Below are 19,679 nucleotides of genomic sequence, written 5' to 3' on the forward strand. Positions count from 1 at the left end.
AGATTTGATGGCGGTTCGGGGTCGATATTCGATATCGTATCCACTGATTTCCACGGCCCATTTGGCCAATCACCCCGAGAGCTTGGGTTTATGCATTATATTTCTCAACAGATAAGTAGTTACGATACATATGGGATGGCATTGAAAATATGATTTTAACTTCCTAGAGGCGGCTAGCAAAGCGAGCGCCAATTTTTTCAGGTGAGGATACCTAGTTTTGGCGTCGCCTAGAGTCCTTCTAACATAATAGATAGAAAATTGCGTACCTTCCTCTTCCCAGACCAGGACTCCACTTACCGCTATCTTAGATACCGCCAAGTACATGTAAAACTGCTCATTCGCTTTCGAAGTATGAAGCAAAGGCGGGCTCGAAAGGTACCGCTTGAGTTCTTCCAAGGCTTGTTGGCACTCCGGAGTCCATGATAAGTTATTCTTCTTCTTCAATAACGAAAAGAACCGATGGCTCTTATCGGAGGACCTTGAAATAAATTGACCGAAGGAGGTTATGCCCCCGGTTAACCTTTGGAGGGCCTTGACATTGTCCACCATGGTAATGTCATCTATGGCCTTTATCTTATCAGGGTTGATGTCGATTCCTCGGTTAGACACCATAAATCCGAGGAATTTATCGGACCCGACTCCGAATGCACATTTCTCCAGATTTAGCTTCATATTGTATTTCTTTAATATGTTGAAGGTCTCCTGCAAATATTTCAAATAGTCCTCTGCTCGCAGGGACTTAACTAACATGTCATCAATATAAAACTCCATTGATTTTCCTATTTTCTTTCGAACATCCGATTTACTAGGCGTTGGTAAGTGGCACCGGCATTTTTTAGTCCGAATGGTATTACATTATAACAGTTGGTGCTGTATTTAATGATGAAGGATGTTTTTTTCCTGGTCACCCGGGTCCATCCGAATTTGGTTATACCCAGAATATGCGTCGAGAAAACTGAGGATCTCGTGGCCGGCCGTCGCATCGATCATGCAATCGATATTAGGCAAAAGAAAAGAGTCCTTGGGGCATGCCTTGTTCAAGTCTTTGTAGTCTACACACATTCTTAATTTATTCCCCCTTTTAGGGACTACTACTATGTTTACTAACCAATCTGGGTATTTAACTTCCCGAATGGATCCTATTTTAAGGAGTTTACATACCTCGTCTTTTGATGAACGCATGTTTGACCTCGGACTGAGGCCTCATCTTCTGTTTGACAGGGTGGAACTTTGGATCTAGGCTCAGCTTGTGAGTAGTTATTTCAAGCGGGATCATTGTCATGTCAAGGTGGGACCATGTGGAACAATCTATGTTAGCTATAAGTAATTCAATGAGTTTTTTTCCTGAGCTCGAGACTTAACCCCGTTCCCAGGTATACCTGCCGATCGGGCAGGTGTTCGATCAATATGACTTGCTCCAGCTCCTCGACTGTTGATTTGGTGGCATCAGTATCATCGGGAGCTATGAAATCTGGGAACTTCGTAGTCGTCATCCTCGCCCAGTCTCTACTTTTCCGGCTCGGTTGGGACCGATATCGGTGATTGCTATTTGGTTCCTTCCTTGGTGATCGAACTCATATTCTTTGGTGTCGAGAGTACGGATATCGGTACCACCTAATCAACCGCAAACATTTGCTTTGTGGATGGTTATTCAGCGTAAATTTTTTTAATCCCTCCCGGTGTCGGGAATTTCAACACCTGGTGTAGTGTCGAGGGCACCGCCCTCATGTTGTGAATCCATGGTCTCCCAAACAAAGCATTGTATCTCATATCTACTTCGATCACGTAGAACTTTGTTTCCTGAATGGTTCCAGCGCTATTCACTGGTAGGGTTATCTCTCCTTTAGTGGTCTCGCATGCCATGTTGAATCCGTCTAGAATTCGGACTGCTGGCACAATTTGGTTTCGTAGACCCAGTTATTCTACAACCCTCGATCTGATGATATTGGCCGAACTACTTGGATCAATTAATACACGCTTAACTCAAGATTTATTTATGAGTATAGATATTACCAGTGCATCATTGTGTGGTTGCACGACGCCTTCAGTGTCCTCGTCGTTGAAATATATGGTTTCTTCAGGCACGTAATCTCAAGTCTATTTCTCCCTTGTGATGGACACTTTAGTGCGTTTTAACATCGGCCCCTGGGGGACGTCGACCCCATCAATAATCATGTTCCTTCTGCTTGATCTGCTTATTGGAGTCCATATTCATAAAATGATTTTTGGCTCGATCGCTCAGGAATTCTCGGAGGTATCCGTTGTTGAATAACCGGGCTACTTCCTCTCTCAGTTGTCGGCAGTCTTCGGTTCTGTGGCCGTGAGTGCCATGATATTTACACATTAGGTTGGGGTCCCTTTGGGCAGGATCAGACTGTAAAGATCGAGGCCACTTATGTCTTTGATACGTCCGATGGCAGATACAATGGCAACAACATCGACGTTGAAGTTGTATTCCGATAACCTTGGCGCTTCCTTAGGCCTATCAAAACCTCTTTTGCTCAAGAGCCCCTAGTTATTTTGTCCTTGGTCGCCTCTTCTTTCACTTCTCACAAGGTTTTGTCCAGGCCCATTACCTCTTCGATCTCCATTGTATGGTTGATACTGGTCTCTATTCTATCTTGGTTCACAATCAATGTCTCTTTTTGATCTGTCACTGGCTCTGACGGGATAAACAGACCCGGAAAAGGCCCCAAGCTGATCATCTTCGACCCTAATTTTTGATTGGTACCGGTTATGGACGTCGGCCCAAGTTACTGCCGGATATTCTATCAGATTTTGCTTCAACTTATGTGAAGTCAATGAGCTTCGAGCATTGAATCCTTGGGTGAAGGCTTGGATGGCCCAATCATCCGCGACCGGAGGCAGGTTCATTCGTTCCATTTGAAATCGGGTCACGAATTTTCTAAGCATCTCGTTATCTCTTTGCTTCATTTGAAAAGGTCTGACTTTCTGGTCTCGACCTTGATGGCTCCGGCGTATGCTTTCATGAAGGCGTCTGCAAGCATACCAAACGAGTCAATAGAATTGGGGGTAAGTTGTGATACCATATCATAGCTCCTTTTGACAAGGTCTCTCCGAATATTTTCAGCAGGACGGACTCGATCTTATCATCCTCCAAGTCGTTCCCTTTGATGGCGCACGTGTAGGAGGTCACATGCTCATTTGGGATTGTTCCGTTGTACTTAAGAAGCTCGGGCATGCGGAACTTCCTTGGTATTGGCTTTAGAGCTGCGCTCTAAGAAAAATATTTTTGAACAAACTTCTTAGAATCCATGCCCTTTAATATAGGTAGTGCTCATGGGTTTTGGTCGACCCTGAAATTTTAGGTTTCCATCTTTTTGTCATTGTCTTCGATTTTCTTTTTACCCGATTCTACCCGTTTTTTTAGTTCCTCAAGCATCTTTATGATATCGGGGTTGGTCCCGGGTTTGGCCTCACTCGGCCTTTCTACGATCGATTCGTTTCTGCGAGCGTTCTCCCGGGATAGTTCGGGCTCGACTCTGTTGGGGGCACAACTCTGGTTCTACAACTGGGTTATCGCTGCTTGTTGAGCTTGCAACATTTCGAAGATTACTCGCAGGTTGATTCCATCACCTTCACCGTCGAGTGTATTTTGGGCTTCCGAAAGGACTCCCCTGCGGATGCTGTTCTCAGGATGGGTAGGTAAATTCGCATTGATGGCCACATGTGAATTAGCGTCGATCAGGTCCGCAGTCGGAACTCCGTTGGGGTCGACAGGGGGAACCTCGTTACTGAGTGCCATATTATTATTCTCCCCATGGTGACCAGACGCAACATCTACGTTCAGAGGAGCAGATTAAGAGTTTGACATTTTAAACTTTGACCTGAAATTAAAAATACTTAAAAGAACAAGTGTGAAATAAGGTGTATTATGGAGATTTATATCAAATTGCCACTATTATCCTTAGTCCCACGGTGGGCGTCAAACTGTTTATCCCAGAAAACGGATAACAATTAAATTTGTTTGTGGTTTTAAGGATACATGGATTAATTCAACACAAACGGTAAATATTACTAGATTAAACAGATAAAAAATATAATAAATTGTCAAACCACTTGAAAACAAGGAGAAAGGGATGATTCTGGACTCGACGTCAGCCTCAATGAGATATCCGTTCTCGATCCCAGACTTATAGTAACGGAACACTGATCAACAAGTGTAAGAACTTTGAATAACAGAAAATAATAGTATATTGCCTTGGTATGCCGTTAATGAACAATCAAACCCCCCTTTATATAGTAGGGGAGTTTTACCCTAAGTGCAATTCTATGAAAGGTAAAAATCCTCTGTTTAACCAATCACTGGTTCTGTGTCGATACGTGCCGAGATCCACGTCGTGATATCCGTGGCCTTTTGTTGGTCGTGCTCAGCTACCTGGTAGTGTTTTCCGAGGCCTTTAGGATTCGAACCGAACTCGGGGTTATGGCCCCGATACTTCTCGAGGTCGGGCGCTTTGCCCGGACCCCGGCTCGCGGGGCTCCTGGTCTCGATTCTGGTTCCCTGCCATCGCGTCTCTTGCTCCGTTTGCTTCATTGGAAGACGAGGCATCTCGTGGGCTCGGTTTTACCCGTATACAATCACAAAAAATAAAAATAAAAGATATAGAAGAAAAAGTTTAGCTAGAGATGCGACTAATTAATAAGGCAGACGCAATTGAAGAATATACTTATATTACATAGTGTATCTCTTACGTTTACCTAATCGGCTAATCCAACTGATAGAGGTATAATGCAATATGTCGCTTCCAAAATTTGGACATTGAATTATAAATATTGTGGAAGAAACTAAGATGGGGTGTCCGCGGAAGGAGGAAACATTGAAATTCTTATTAAACAGAGGAGTGAATTGAATGTGCTTAATTTGAGCCTAAAGCCTTCCTGTTTCCGGGGCATCTTTTCTTCCTTTGCCTGGACACTGTTATTTGTTTTCCTTTTCCTTTACGACATGACATCAGATTCTTTTCCCTCTAGGCTCTATGATCTTTACGTTTTTAAACTCAATCCCATCCATGTTCTAACCCCAAAACTAATTTGTCGATCGGGGTTTTGAGTTTCGAGAAGAAAGAAGCAGACAATTCCTAAAAGGATGAGGGCACAGTTGCTCTCTTTGACAGCAGTTTTTGTTCTGAGTTTCATAGGTACATCTACTCTCGCCTTCTGCATCAACTTCGTGTGGCCTCAAACCATAGACCGATTTACGATTTAAATGTAATGGGTTTAAGGTTTTGAGTTTATTGAAAATATAGATTCAAAACTTCATCTTTATACATTTCATATGCGCGTGCATACACATATAGCCTACACAAATCTTTTTCTTCCGTGGTCATATATATTAGTTTTGAGATTTATACAAAATATAGATAACTTCTAGTGCTTGATTGGAAACTAAATTTTAATATATTGGATTGATACAAACTTAAATAGCTACATGAATAATTAATGAGAATTCGTATAGTCAACCCCAATTTGTTTAAAATTGAGGTGTAATTATTGTTCTTATCATAGGTTATTAAGATTTTCAACCTGGTAATATCTTCATTTAATGACCCTATTTTGTATGTTTCTCTTCTGCAGCCGAAAAATGCAGGCAGTTGGTGGGAGAAGAATCAGCTGCAAGGAGCAAGACCGAAAGATTCACATTCATTAACTGCTTTGACATGAGTTACGGAACCATAGGCTGTTTACTCAAGGAATTAGTGAAGATTTATTTATACTACATTAGAGCAACATACGTGCACAAAGTAAGGAATGAAGCAACAAAAGAAGCAGTCCAAGAAAACTTGTCCAAAGGACAAAGTATTGAAGATGCAGTCAAAATAGGACAGCAATTGGGAAATGCTGCGGCTAAAAGAGCATCTTTACAAGCAAAACATATTATGGGGCCAATGGTTTCATCTGGATGGGACTTTTTTGAGGCTATATATGTAGGTGGTACATTGGCTGAGGCAATTATTAGAAGTATTGGCACATTATTGGGGTCATATATTGGAGGAATGATTGGAGAAGGGAAAACTAGTTGGTTGGGTTTTCTTTTGGGAAGCCAATTTGGTAGTTGGATTGGTGGGAGGCTAGGCCTAATGTTGCATGATGTGGGAATTGGGCTGCAATATCTACATCAAATCATGAAAACTAAGAATGATAGAGAAAGCAACTCACTCTTGTTGGTTCCTAGCTAGTGAAAGACCTTCTCTTTGTAATTAAAAGCTTGAATATTATTGCTTGTTAGTGCAACAATTTATTGCTAAAAGCCTTGAACTTTGTAAAAAGTTTCACATTTCTTCAATTGAGTTGTAGCCTTGTGTAATTTGATGCAAACTACAATATGTAATTCCAAGCGTAAAGGTTAAGCGGATCATGGTTACATGATTCTTTCTTATTGTCTTTTCTAATTTGATAAGGGACGCAAGTAAAAAATTGTAATTGATGGCCTAGTAGTGAGACAAGGTGAAATAAAAATAGTTCCGTGTTGCAATTTCATAAAATATCATTTCATAACTAATAATGTTCCCTCTTCATGAAATAATAATAATTATTTTTCCTTGGTGAATAAAAAAAGTCGTCATCAAAACTTCAATTATAAAATACAATAAAATATTTAAAGTTTTACGAAAATTTATTTCTTGACCGGAAGAATGTCAATCTGGTAAAAGATTATTGCAAATGTATAGCACTAGCTAATATTCACACGTAGTGTTAAGAGTTTGAATTTCAATGATTTTTTCTTCTTCTTGGCTTTGTGTATCTCTCTCTCCTGCTAAAGAAGTAATTGTTTTTAAAAGGCCAAATACATAGTCAGCCCCTTAAACTTGACACCAATTTCCACTTATACACTTTAATCGAGAGTTGTACCTATTGAACACTTTAACTCCAATGAATGTGTGCCTATTAAACCCTTCATAACTTGCCAGCAAAAAATATAAATTGTGTGACTTTCACGCGCAATGACAAAGCAAAAATCACAAATGAAAGAAAACCACGTGGCTTTGATTACAATTAATCCAAAAACGCTTTGAGCCAAACGAAAAAAATGGAAAAAAGAAAATCAGACCCACAACCTCCCCCCCAAACCCCGCTCTTCATCTTCAGACCCGTCCCCGCCGGCCCCCTCTCCCATTGTCTAACTCCATCATCATCTAATTACACCTTATCTCAAAAATATTTCACCAATGGTGGTTCAGATTCCAACATTAGCAATCAGTGCCACTAGTTTTTTTTGGCAGAACTCCGATTCAACACACAGTAGCTCTATTAGGGATCTTTATTCAACTTAGTCAGTTTCTATTTATGGCACTTTAAGAATTTTCAGATAACTTTCTTTATATGACTTCCAAACAGAGGAAAGTGGATTTATATGATACAACTCTTTTTCTATCCGTTGTCTCCTAAGATAATATTTTTTTATGCAAAAGTCTACATTTTGGCTTTTGGGTTTACTTTTCTTGCTTCTATTTTTCTCATTTGCTTAGGTAACTTTTATCTTGATACATTTTGTTTGACACATTTGATATTATTAGAGAAAGGAAAATTAATGATAGCTGCAGTGGCGGAAGATTGACAGTGATGGAGGTGAGAGCTTACTGATGAGGGTGATTTTGGAAAATAAGATTTGTTTGAATAAAAAAAAAGAAGAAAAATATGATTTTGAATAGGCTCACGCGCTTTAGAGACATGAGAAATAATTTTTTTTGCCACGCCATCAAATTGTGTCTAATAAGTACAACTTGATGGAAGTTCAAGTCTTCAATAGGTTCAAGTATAAATTAAGGTATCCAAGTAAAAATTGGAGCCAAAGTTTAAGGGGCTTTATCTATTTGGCCTTTTTAAAAAGAAAAAAATAAGGCATCTCATGTAACACCAACATGCGTAGAAAAATCCTAGTGGGGGAGTTCCCTTTTTTAAAAAAAGGAAAAAAACTATGGAATCTCAAATGGATGATTGAAATCTAAGAACCGGTCAGTCAATCACGAGCCTTCCCAAAGTCTATCATCGTTTCTCTTTACTCTCTCTACACTCTCCCAAAACCCTCTTCTTCTCTTCTTCTCTCCCTCTCGCCGTGAAACGCCTCTCATCGCCGCCGTTGCTCCGCGCACATTCTAGAAGATTCGTTACCGGCAAGCAATTCAAGGCCAAATCCGCCATGGCTTCCTCCAGATTTCACCACGTTGTCCCCGTCAACGCCCTTGCGAGTGAGGACGGCGGCAATGGTAGTGGCTCTAACGGCGCTGCTAATGCTACTGCTTCTGTTGCTTATGATGACGGTATTTTAGTCCACTCATCTTGAATAATTCAGTTTCGTTAATAAATATTCCTGTTTTTCGTTAATGCTGCCAGGTAACCTTAATTATGGATACCTGTTGGGATTAAGCTAGTTATCAGTGCAGAGATAAGTGGGAGATTTGGAGAACTTCTAATTTGTCTTAAAAGATAAATTTTTTAGTATTGGAATGAAACGGACCTGAATAATCCCTCAGTAAATGATGACTTCTGTTCTTCAGATGATAGAACAGGGTTAAGGCAGTTATCTCTATGGAGATTTTGAGGAGTTTTGATGAATAAAAGAAGAATTGGTAGAATTCTCACAGTGCTATTTAAGCGTTAAATTGATATTTTGGGGTTAAACTACTTGTCCATGAAGAGATAAGTGGGGGATTTAGAGATTGTCTAGTTTGACTTAAAAATCATTTTTTTCTAATGGAACGGAGTGGACCTGATTTGAGTGGAATGAATGTAGAGGATTTATTGTAACCGATCCAAACAGGTTTATCTCTAAAAATTCGTTGAACGTACTACTGTGTATATGATTGCCGTACATCCCTAAAATGAGAAACACAGAGAAAAGAAGAATTTTTTCGATATTACACATGCACTATATTTCAGAATTTTAGCCTATAAGGCGACTATAGACATTTAAACAGAGTCCTTAATATGAAAGGATGTATTTTGTTCCTCATCTTTAAGGCAAGTTAACTTTCTATTGAAGTAACATATGCAATGCCGCCTTCAGTGGATTTATATGCTGGAGCGTTGGATCTCAAGTGGAAAAATTTCCTCACTGTTTTAGTGCTTAACTGCTTATAGATAATGATAAAGCTGTTCGCTTTTCTCCATGCTCATTCATAAAGCCTCTTCCTTTGCCTCATGTATTACTACCCGTGGTAAATGCACTGGCTTCATGTTAATGTAGAGTATGTACCTTCCATAGATAAAACAAGGATAGGCTTATTTAGTTAAATTTCTTTTTGGGGGGGATGGGTGGGAGGGGGGCCATGTGTAAATTTTACAAGTTTTTCATCTATATCTCCATTTTTACACTGCCTTTGGTTTCATGTTTCGATACTCTCTAACTCTTTAATTTTCCTTCTTTAATAGAATTTACATATGTTGCTAATTGGATAAATCTTCTTGTTTTTAAATTTTTTACTAGATCTAGAATCAGCATCAGACACTGGATATCGTCTTCCTCCCAGTGAGATTAGAGATATTGTTGATGCTCCACCACTTCCAGCACTATCATTCTCTCCATTGAGGGATAAAATACTGTTTCTTAAGCGGAGATCCTTGCCACCTTTGTCAGATTTAGCAAGACCCGAGGAGAAACTTGCTGGAGTCCGCATCGACGGGAAATGTAATACCAGGAGTCGCATGTGAGTAATGATGAAGCTTCTCATGATATTTCCTTTAAGCACTCAAGTGCTGGAGACGCTATGTTAGGTTGTTTTATTCCCTCTGGCTGTATACTTGGTGTCTCTTATGTTCTTTGCATAGATTAAGCGCTCCTTGATGGTATCATTCTTCTTCTTTTTCTTCTTGTTAATTATTAAAAAGAAATGTTTTCTTGTTTTAAAGCTAGTAATTGTTGATGCCTTGATGGTGGTACTACTTCAATCTTTAGTAGGCAGCTTCCACACAGGATCTTATGATGTTCTTTCTCAGGTCTTTCTATACTGGTATAGGGATCCATCAGTTAATGGAAGATGGTAGCCTAGGACCGGAAAAAGAGATCCAGTATCTCCCAGAAGGTGCTAAAATTAATTTTTTAACATGGTAATTTCCTTCTCCATACTTTTATATGTGCGTGCTTTAAGTTACTGTGTAATGGCTTTATCTTCACAATGGTCTTACCAGTTAATATGCACTACATGTAATACTCATTTTATCCCTTTTGTTTTGGTCTACTGCTTTTTTTTTTTAAAGTCCATATTGAAAAGATTGACCTCTTTCCTTGAGTTGCGAAAACAAATGTAACACATAATAACACTTTCTAGTATTACTTTAAATTTGATGTGACATTTTTATACTTCTCCAAATATTACTTATTATCTCTGACGACTCAGGCGATAATAGCATCACATTTTTCTCTTAATCTAAACAGTAGTTCCATTAGGTTTTCAAATTTGGGACAGTGAAACTTTTACAAAATGAACTACTCCATGCATCTCAGACGCACGATTTTAAGAACTAAAATGTACTCTTTGATGTTAAGGTAGGGTTAATCTAAAATTTTCCAAAAATTTATTGTTGCATAATAGTATTAACTAATACTACCCTATATCAATTTTAGCTTTCTGTAATATGTTTGCACAAGCTAACCTACCTTCTCCATTTTTGTCATGTCAAATATGGCAAAATTGCACTGGAAGTCAAAAAGGTATCTTTAAACTGGTAGAGACAACCATCTGTTCCAAGATTCTAACCTTCATGGAAATGGTAACCAGCTAGTTTTTACTTTTGAAAATTCATTTAGTCACAAATGGGAGGCAGATTTTCCTAATTGAGCAAGATGGCGATGAGTTCCAAGTGTTCTAAACATTCGATATTGACTAATAACTTATTCAACCTCCCTATGAAAAATGAATATCATTTCTAAGAGAAGAGATGATCCGGTAGACTGAACATCACACTTAGCTCTTGGTCAACCAGTAGATGTCATTGATCTTTCCAAAGCATTTGATTGACTAGCAATAAGAATAAGTAAAACTATAAAAGCTTTTCATTTTACAGTTCAATATTTCCTTCCTAAGGGAGGATATTCTAGAGGTAAGAAGCCTCGACCTCTAACGGTAAGGTTGGGGTTTCGCATCACTAAGGTAACAAAGTTGGAAAGGGCCATTGTTCGGCTCCTAGGTAAAGTGGGTTTGGAGGTTGGAGTTTACCATATCCAAAAGAATAATTTCTGTGTTTACTATTAGTTACCTTACTTATTAAACCTGTACATCACTTTAATTACTAGAAGAAAACAGAAACTTCACCTAATGTGGGATGCAATGTGAAACTAGAGTAAAAAGCCTCTTTTATTTTTCCTTCTAAAAACAAAAGCCTCTTTATCATATTTTCCTTGCATATTTCCCTTTATATATAGATGTCTCTTCAATAGAGACCTAATTTACCTGTATATTTGGATCAATTATTATCTTTCCTTCTTCATCTGATTCTTTGCTTTTTTATGAAGGTCAAATAATGGTCAGCATTTAGCCTTCACTGTCCGTCTTGATGAGGTATTTTGATATATGTTTGGGTGTCTCCCTGTGAGTCTATATTATTTGTACGTTTTGCCTTCAGTTATTTCACTTTGTATCATTCTGATATTCTTAATGCCTAATATCATGTAAGGTCCTTTGTCACAAGGTTGATCTTATGTTTTGATTTTTTGTATTAGGATGATGGTAGCAGCAGCAAACTGAGAGTATGGGTTGCTAATGTGGATACTGGGAAGGCTAGACCTCTTTTCGAGTCACCAGATATATATGTAAATGCTGTTTTTGACAAGTAGGTCATTTTCCATTCTCTGCCTGTCATTAAAAGGAAAGTCTGCTGATTCTAAGCTACATCTCCCTGTCCTGACAACTCTGTTTCTGTTATTATCAGCTTTGTTTGGGTGAATGACTCAACTCTTTTGGTATGTACCATTCCATTGTCTCGTGGAGATCCACCAAGGAAACCTTTGGTTCCTTCTGGCCCCAAGATTCAATCTAATGAGCAGAAGAATGTTATTCAATCTAGAACCTACCAGGATCTGCTCAAAGATGAATATGATGAAGATCTGTTTGAGTATTATGCTACTACACAGCTGGTTTTGGCTTCTTTAGATGGGGAAATAAAGACTTTTGGTCCACCAGCTATATACACGTCAATGGACCCATCTCCGGACCAAGCATACATTTTGTTAACCTCAACTCACAGGCCGTTTTCATTTGTTGTACCATGTGGAAGGTTTCCCAAAAAGGTTGAAGTGTGGAAGGCCAATGGCGAATTTGTGAGAGAACTTTGTGATTTGCCCCTTGCCGAAAATATTCCCATTGCATTCAATAGTGTGAGGAAAGGAATGCGATCAATCAATTGGAGAGCAGATAAACCATCGAATCTCTATTGGTACGCATACAAAAATCTATTCTGGTATATTTAGTTCACTGGTTAACAAAAGTCCATGGATGTGCTTCTGGACTGCCAAAAAAAGAGAGATGAATGTTTCAGATTTGATGGGGGAAAATTAAGCTGCCTTGTTTTCGTGGTTGGTTGGGGGCAGGGGGGAGTTGAATAATAGTCTTATCCAGATCTTTCTAACTGATTTTTGAGCCTATAATATGGGCTTATGACTCCTCAGATCAGAAAAGCATAAAAGAAATATTGAATGATTACAGATCTATATAGAAGGGAGAAGAAAGGTAGATGTTGTTTGTTGTATTTTGCTCTCATGTGAATGACTTGTTTCTGGTAATCCACTAATATTTGGATGCTAGTACTAATCTAGTACTATAATTACCCCTTTGAAGTAACAATTCATGATAGTTGCATGTTGATTTGTTGAATTATCAGTATCGTCACTTATTTGATGCTATATTGTCAGTATTGTCACTTATTTGATGCTTTTCTCCTGAAACTGTTTCAGGGTTGAGACACAAGACGGTGGTGATGCTAAAGTCGAAGTTTCTCCACGTGACATAATTTATACACAATCTGCTGCACCACATGAAAATGAACATCCTAAAATTTTACATAAACTGGATCTTCGCTATGGGTATGTACAAAATTATACCTGCCATGTTATGTACGATTGTTACTCAACAAATGTGATTTATACACATGGGATTCATATGTGCGTTGAAACAGCTTTATTTTTCATTTATTTTTGATACATGCTTGAACAGTGATTAATATTTTTCGGTCGGAAGATATTACTTATGGTGTATTGGATTGCAAGTCATACTTTGTGTAAGAGTATGCAAATAGTCAATTGTTCAGTTTTTTTTGGTGCCACTATGCCGATTATTTAGCAAGTATTTGGCCAACTACAGGTGATTGATTACCTATAGATAAGTTGAATTTCAAGTCATTTTGGTGGGTGGTTGCAGACTTGCAGTAACATAATTCAAAGTCCTCAAAAGAACTTTTACACAATTAATATCATATTTGACTTGGGTTGCCAGGTTTATAAAGAATTGATAAGTTTTTCTTTTCATTTTGCAAAATAAATGGAAAAGGACATATTACTTGTTATATAGGGTTATAACAGATAGATGCTTTTGATAGTATTGCTATCATTGACTGCCTTTACAAAAAACAGGTTTCATTTATCCTCTATATTTGACGAGGGGATTCACTTGTCGAGTAAACAACCAAGAATTAGGAACCAAGATTATTCTCCAATAAAAATGATGTTCTTATATTGGGATCTTCTTACATGTACAGAGGGATTTCTTGGTGTGATGATACACTTGCATTAGTTTATGAATCGTGGTACAAAACAAGGAAGGTGAGGACATGGGTTATATCCCCCGGATCAGAGAATGTAAATCCACGTATACTCTTTGATCGATCATCAGAAGATGTTTATTCTGATCCTGGTTCTCCTATGTCGCGGAGAACTCCTGCTGGAACTTATGTTATTGCAAAGGTGAAGAAGGAAGATGATGGGGACACTTATCTATTATTAAATGGAAGTGGCGCTACCCCGGAAGGAAACATTCCGTTTCTTGATTTGTTTGACATGTAGGTCTGGTGTACGTTTTTTCCCATATTTTTTCGTTTGCCAAAGAAAGTGATCTGACATTAATTCTTTCAGAAATACAGGCAGTAAGGAACGAATATGGCAGAGTAACAAGGAAAAATATTTTGAGACTGTTGTTGCTTTGATGTCTGATCAGAAAGAAGGGGAATTGTCAATAAATAAGTTGAAGATACTCACTTCTAAAGAATCCAAAACTGAAAACACTCAGTACTACCTTCTGTGCTGGCCAGAGAAAAAAGCATGTCAGATTACAAACTTCCCTCATCCATACCCACAGTTGGAATCGTTGCAAAAAGAAATGATCAGGTATCAGAGGAAGGATGGAGTTCAACTTACTGCGACCCTATATCTTCCACCAGGTTATGATCCCTCGAGAGATGGACCCCTCCCATGCCTAATATGGTCATACCCAGGAGAATTTAAGAGTAAAGATGCAGCTAGCCAAGTTCGAGGTTCCCCTAATGAGTTTGCTGGCATTGGGCCAACATCCCCCCTCCTATGGTTAGCAAGGAGGTGTGTCTCTGTTCTCTGTATTATCCATCTAAATTTTGGTTACTATATTTGTTATTTTGCTGGTGTGTCATGTTAGTCTTTTTCGGGGATCTGCTTGATTTGGAACCGCAAATTTCAGGTTTGCTGTCTTATCAGGGCCGACAATTCCAATCATTGGAGAGGGTGATGAAGAGGCCAATGACAGGTAAACTTGTGCACTAATAATTTAAGGATGTGACTTCTCTTTATCAATTTGAGTAGCAGTCACTTGACTAAATCTGTTTAATGATCATTGGTCTACTAGTGGAAAAACTGGGTTGTCTTCTTGCTACAAATACGACAACAACAAATAATAAGACCAATCTCAATCTAGTTGGGCCTAGCTGCATGAATCCTCACTATCCGTTTCACTCCGATATGAGTGTCTCATTTCATTATTTTGATATTTAAAAATTTAATTTCTCTAACATGAGAGGTCTTTTACGTTTTCTATTGAAAATTGACATACAGACCCCGCAAGAAGATTAATTAGACTCCTAGCAAATTTTTGACTGATGAAGCGTAGTCACAAGACTAAAGCTTTAAGAGCAGAAGTGTGATAAAAGGTTTAAATCCAATTTATGTTTTTTTATAAGTGAAAATAAAGCTTTAATTCAATGGTAATCAGAGGTTTAAAATCACAGGTTTAAATCTAATTTATTTGAGAACTTAATGAGTGGGCAGACCTCATTTATGAGAAACCGAAATGGAAGCAGGGGCGTTTCACGGTCAAGTGAAAGCAAGCTTAGAGCAATGTGACTTACATTTTTTTGGCAAGTGAAATATGTTATTCCTATTTGAGTCAAACTCGAAGAAATATTGCAAATTTCAACAAGGAAGCTAAAAAGGCACAGTTGCTAGGGACAATGCCTAGTTATCCTTTTTTTTTAATGACGGCAGTGTTCAGGTCAGCCTCAACCAGTTCACCGGGTAGCCTTTTAAATGTCTACAAGCACATGTGTCGAGTAAACATGCCCAACAAGGATTGAGCAGTTGGACTTACAATAATTGTTGTAGCAGGGTATGAACTTGGGATCTCCTGATTGTTACTCCTGTGCCTCAACGACTACTAAATGCCCTTCTGATTGTTACTCCTAATCTCCTATGCCTCAACCACTTACCTATGCCCTTGGGATTTTGTTTGGGAATTTGTTCTTGTTGTTTTATCTGGTAAAACTTACAGCAGAAATGAGTATCCATAAGTGAAACCCTGCTCTCCCAGGTTCTTCCACTCTTTCTAAATGCTCTATTGGAAAATGGAAAATGGAAAATGCTGTGACTAGCTACTGCCTTTCATCTTAGATTTCCCTTTCTTTTGCATGTTTTGCTTTCAGTTGCATCTTGATCAGTTAGCCCTCGTCTTCTGAGCTTGTTGGTGTTCTGCACATTGTTATGAAATGAGTTAAACTGCATAGTGCATACTGAAAGTTTGATCTTTATATTATTCTTCATCAAAATAATTTTCTGCATCAAAAAGTTTGATCTTTATATTATTCTTATGAATAATAGCCTGAAAGGTGGTCCATGTGAAAGTTGCTTGTTGGAGCGCATATTGGACTTCTCCATCAAAACCACGAATTTAGTTCTTCTAAAAAAAAATTCACTTTGCATGAGTATCGTGCTAGCCACAGAGACTGTTGGTGTATTAGTAATTTGTAGAGTTAATGATTTTGGGAGTAGTTTGAATATAAAAACCTCCCTCAGTAATATTCTGAATACCATGCCGCATGTACCTACTCTACTGAACTTCTCCTCCGTAAAATTTTGTGCCCATGTGGTTGCTGACAAGTGATGAAGCATTATCAAACCCTTTCTTTTCTCTTTGTTGCTTTTATTTGGGGGGGGGTGGGGGGAGGGATGGTGTCATGGGATGTTGAGTGGACTTGCTTCCTTCAGCTGCTCCTTGTAGATTATTGATGTTCGGGGACTAATTTTAAGGATAAACCATGTCTCTGTCTTGTGATGAAATGGATTCTTTTACTTTTCCACCTGCAATTTGGAGGTTTGGCTGTTTTTTGATTAAATGTTGTCTTAACCAGGTACATAGAACAACTTGTTGCAAGTGCTGAGGCTGCAGTGGAAGAAGTTATACGCCGTGGAGTAAGCTTTTTCTTCTTCCCGCTGAACATATGTTGCATGAAACTTTGGAGTTACGGCTGAGCTCTGTGGTGCTTTGTTTTTTAGGTGGCTGATCCAAACAAAATTGCTGTTGGTGGTCATTCCTATGGGGCATTCATGACAGCAAACCTCCTTGCACGTGCACCTCATCTTTTCTGTTGTGGAATTGCTCGGTCTGGCGCTTATAACAGAACACTAACACCTTTTGGGTTCCAGGTAATCCTCTCAAGTCATGTGTAAGGTCAACAAGTCTAAAGTCCTAAAGACTTGGTGTTTCTCTCTGCATTCTAGGAGGATTTATTTAATTAACTTCCATTGCTAAGAACTTATTTGTTTATCTTTTCAGAACGAGGAGAGAACACTTTGGGAGGCGACCAATACTTATGTTGAGATGAGCCCTTTTATGTCAGCCAATAAGATTAAGAAGCCTATCTTGCTTATCCATGGGGAGGAGGACAACAATCCAGGAACCTTGACGATGCAGGTAAAATGACAGTCCTCTTGTTCTTATTCTTACTTCTTTCAGCGTCTTGTTTCAAGAGCCAAATTTTCCTTGAATGTTGCCTGTCACCTAAAGTAGGCAAGTTAGTTGCATATGTTCTTGATTTACTCCGTAAATATGCTAGTTCTTCCTAGATTTATTTAATGAGTTTGCTAGCCTTGACTTCAAGAGTCTTGATCTTAAAAACTCTTTTCTTTTTGCTTAAAATATACAGTCAGATCGTTTCTTCAATGCACTGAAAGGTCATGGTGCACTTTGTCGCCTTGTAATTCTACCATATGAGAGTCATGGTTATGGAGCACGAGAGAGTATAATGCATGTACTCTGGGAGACTGATAGGTGGCTCCAAAAGCATTGTGCCTATTCTTCAGATGTCAAGGCAGATCTCAATGCGTGCAAGGACAATGCACAAGGGACAGTAGATTCACAAAGCAAAGCTGTTGGTGCTGCTGGAGGTGTTCAAGAGCTTGCAAATTTGGATGATGAAAAATTTCACTGTATCACAAGGTCATTATTGTGGTAATTTCTTATTTCATGAAATATCTTCGTATGTTCTAAAATTTCTCATATCAAGAACTTGGATCTTCTGTCATGGAAATCTAGTCAAGTTGATTGATTGTTTGCTTGAATAAAGTATAACTTCTTGATTCCTCACGTTCGGCACATGTGGAGAATTTCTATTCAAGAAGGCGCTTTGTGTTTTAGCATGGCTAAATGCAGTCTCGTTTTATTTTTATTATCCATGCCAATTAATTTGACAGACTACTTGAATCTGCACTTTATCGCTCAATAACCAAGATTTGGCGAACCCACACATAGTTTTGTCATTCCTTTTTATTATGATAAGTCATGGACCTTCATCCTTGGGAATGCCTTGAGGGCTTTTAGATCTCCATTCCAATAGTTGATACGGTAGTGGTTTGGGAACGTTATCCTCAAATTCATTGGCTAAGGTACACTTCGTCCATGCTCAGTATGGAGTTAGATTTACATAGAGATTGGTGCTTTGCTTTCTGTATTTAAAGATTCAAGGGTTGGTTGGTTTGAAGAATAGGAAGGAAAGGTTTGATGTCATTTATTTATTTTCGTAGATTTACTTAGAGATGGGTGCCTTTATAGGTGGAAATACACTGTCGCATTTATTAATGCTCCTTTTTACTTTTCCGTCCATTCTTACCAACCTACCAGTAGACTCTTTCAAATGCCTCCTTTTCCCCTTTTCCCATAATTGTCCAAATGCAAGTGCCTTGAATGACCTCCATTGTTTCTAGTAACCTTCTTAAATAACAAGGTTACAGCACAGAGTAGCTACTACGCCTATCTGCTACATCTTTATACTCTAGCAATGTACTATGCATAATTGGTGATCACGTTGTTATTCACTGGAATTTATACTCTCATCTCTCTTTCTTTTCTCAAATTGCCCATCGTTGTTTCTTGCTTTGTAGATTTCATGTTGACAAACTACCTGGGGATGAAGCCAGGAGTCACTGGTAAGGTCCGCCTGCTGACCACACTTATACAGCAATTCTATTGCAACAATAAGAACCCTGATAAAGGAGTGCAGTTCAGATGTTTTCATAAAACGCTGTACTTCTTTAATGTCATGGCCAGTGATGGCCTCATGGGTGACTATACTGCCTTCTGCTCTGCCCTGTTACAATTTACAAGTGTAAAGCTATTGTTTACTAATTACAGGGACAGTTCATATTGGATATTGTAAACATCTTTGTACTGTGTACTACAATTAAAAATTGTTTATTCAACACCTAATATATTACTGGGTTGTGATTTCAGTCTTAATTTTTCGTGCTGTTTTTCTTGTTAGGGTTCTAACTTTACATTTTTTTTCCGGGGAAGTCCCAGAGTGCGCATTCAAATTAAAATCCGACTTTCGTGGCACATATAGAAGTACGTAATAACACTAGTGCAACAACAACAATAACAAAACCCGTATAATCTCATAAGTGGGGTTTGACGAGGGTAGTGTGTTCGTAAATTTTACCCCTATCCTGTAAAGATAGAGAGTGGTAAAATAAAAAGAAACAGTAAAACATTGAAATTAAAGAGGTTGCAGAGGAAAAGAGAGACAGAAAAAACGGAAAAGCATCCTAACGATGTTTCGTGTTGAGCTTATACAATTCGATAATAATATATATTTAAAAGAGCTTTATTTTTGGAGAGAGTATTTAAAAGAATGATCTTACATTCTTGTAACGAAATAACTCCCCTTCATTATTCATTTTATTCCGGTTAGACTTGACTTTTTCCAAAATTCAATATTCTTCAAAAGCCTCATCATGAATCAAAACTAGAAGGAAAATATTTGACGTATAGTTTTTGGAGTACAGGGTATTTACTAAATCAGCTTTTTTGTCCCATACCCTCTATTTCTGTATGATCGGGCATTTTTATGTTGTAGTCGTAGAGATAGAGGTCCCTTCCAAACTACTATCCAGGAAAGGGATAGAATATTTGTCCCAATTCTTCATGTATTTA

General features: G+C 38.4%; 2 protein-coding genes across 3 annotated transcripts; both read left to right on the top strand.

Moving 5' to 3' along the window:
* The first annotated feature begins 4,980 nt into the window (after window positions 1–4,980).
* LOC107769809 (uncharacterized) lies at window positions 4,981–6,301 on the top strand. Its single transcript, XM_016589068.2, has 2 exons — window positions 4,981–5,162; window positions 5,599–6,301. Exons 1-2 carry the CDS (start codon window positions 5,111–5,113, stop codon window positions 6,198–6,200), a joined length of 654 nt encoding a protein of 217 aa, XP_016444554.1. The 5' UTR covers window positions 4,981–5,110; the 3' UTR covers window positions 6,201–6,301.
* Window positions 6,302–7,812: 1,511 nt separating this feature from the next.
* Window positions 7,813–18,983, top strand: LOC107769805 (putative glutamyl endopeptidase, chloroplastic). Of its 2 annotated transcripts, none has more exons than XM_075237902.1 (15): window positions 7,813–8,282; window positions 9,449–9,668; window positions 9,958–10,068; window positions 11,474–11,519; window positions 11,681–11,790; window positions 11,890–12,393; window positions 12,911–13,039; window positions 13,711–14,010; window positions 14,084–14,542; window positions 14,661–14,726; window positions 16,600–16,660; window positions 16,745–16,894; window positions 17,025–17,162; window positions 17,395–17,699; window positions 18,629–18,983. In XM_075237902.1, coding segments are annotated over exons 1-15 (2,721 nt in total). In that variant the 5' UTR covers window positions 7,813–8,161; the 3' UTR covers window positions 18,630–18,983. The 2 variants fall into 2 exon arrangements, with proteins under 2 accessions (XP_075094003.1, XP_075094002.1); XM_075237901.1 differs by having other exon boundaries at window positions 17,395–17,687.
* The last annotated feature ends 696 nt before the right edge of the window (window positions 18,984–19,679 follow it).

The sequence above is a fragment of the Nicotiana tabacum genome, chromosome 19, assembly GCF_000715075.1.
Source record: "Nicotiana tabacum cultivar K326 chromosome 19, ASM71507v2, whole genome shotgun sequence".
Classification (NCBI taxonomy): Eukaryota; Viridiplantae; Streptophyta; class Magnoliopsida; order Solanales; family Solanaceae; genus Nicotiana; species Nicotiana tabacum.

Excerpts from the sequence above, each read along its gene's own strand:
- LOC107769809 (XM_016589068.2), top strand. The coding sequence starts at position 5,111 with ATGAGGGCACAGTTGCTCTCTTTGACAGCAGTTTTTGTTCTGAGTTTC. Across the intron at positions 5,163-5,598 it reads TTTTGTTCTGAGTTTCATAG|CCGAAAAATGCAGGCAGTTG; the intron begins GTACATCTACTC and ends TCTCTTCTGCAG.
- LOC107769805 (XM_075237901.1), top strand. The coding sequence starts at position 8,162 with ATGGCTTCCTCCAGATTTCACCACGTTGTCCCCGTCAACGCCCTTGCG. Across the intron at positions 9,669-9,957 it reads TGTAATACCAGGAGTCGCAT|GTCTTTCTATACTGGTATAG; the intron begins GTGAGTAATGAT and ends GTTCTTTCTCAG. Across the intron at positions 10,069-11,473 it reads AAAATTAATTTTTTAACATG|GTCAAATAATGGTCAGCATT; the intron begins GTAATTTCCTTC and ends TTTTTTATGAAG.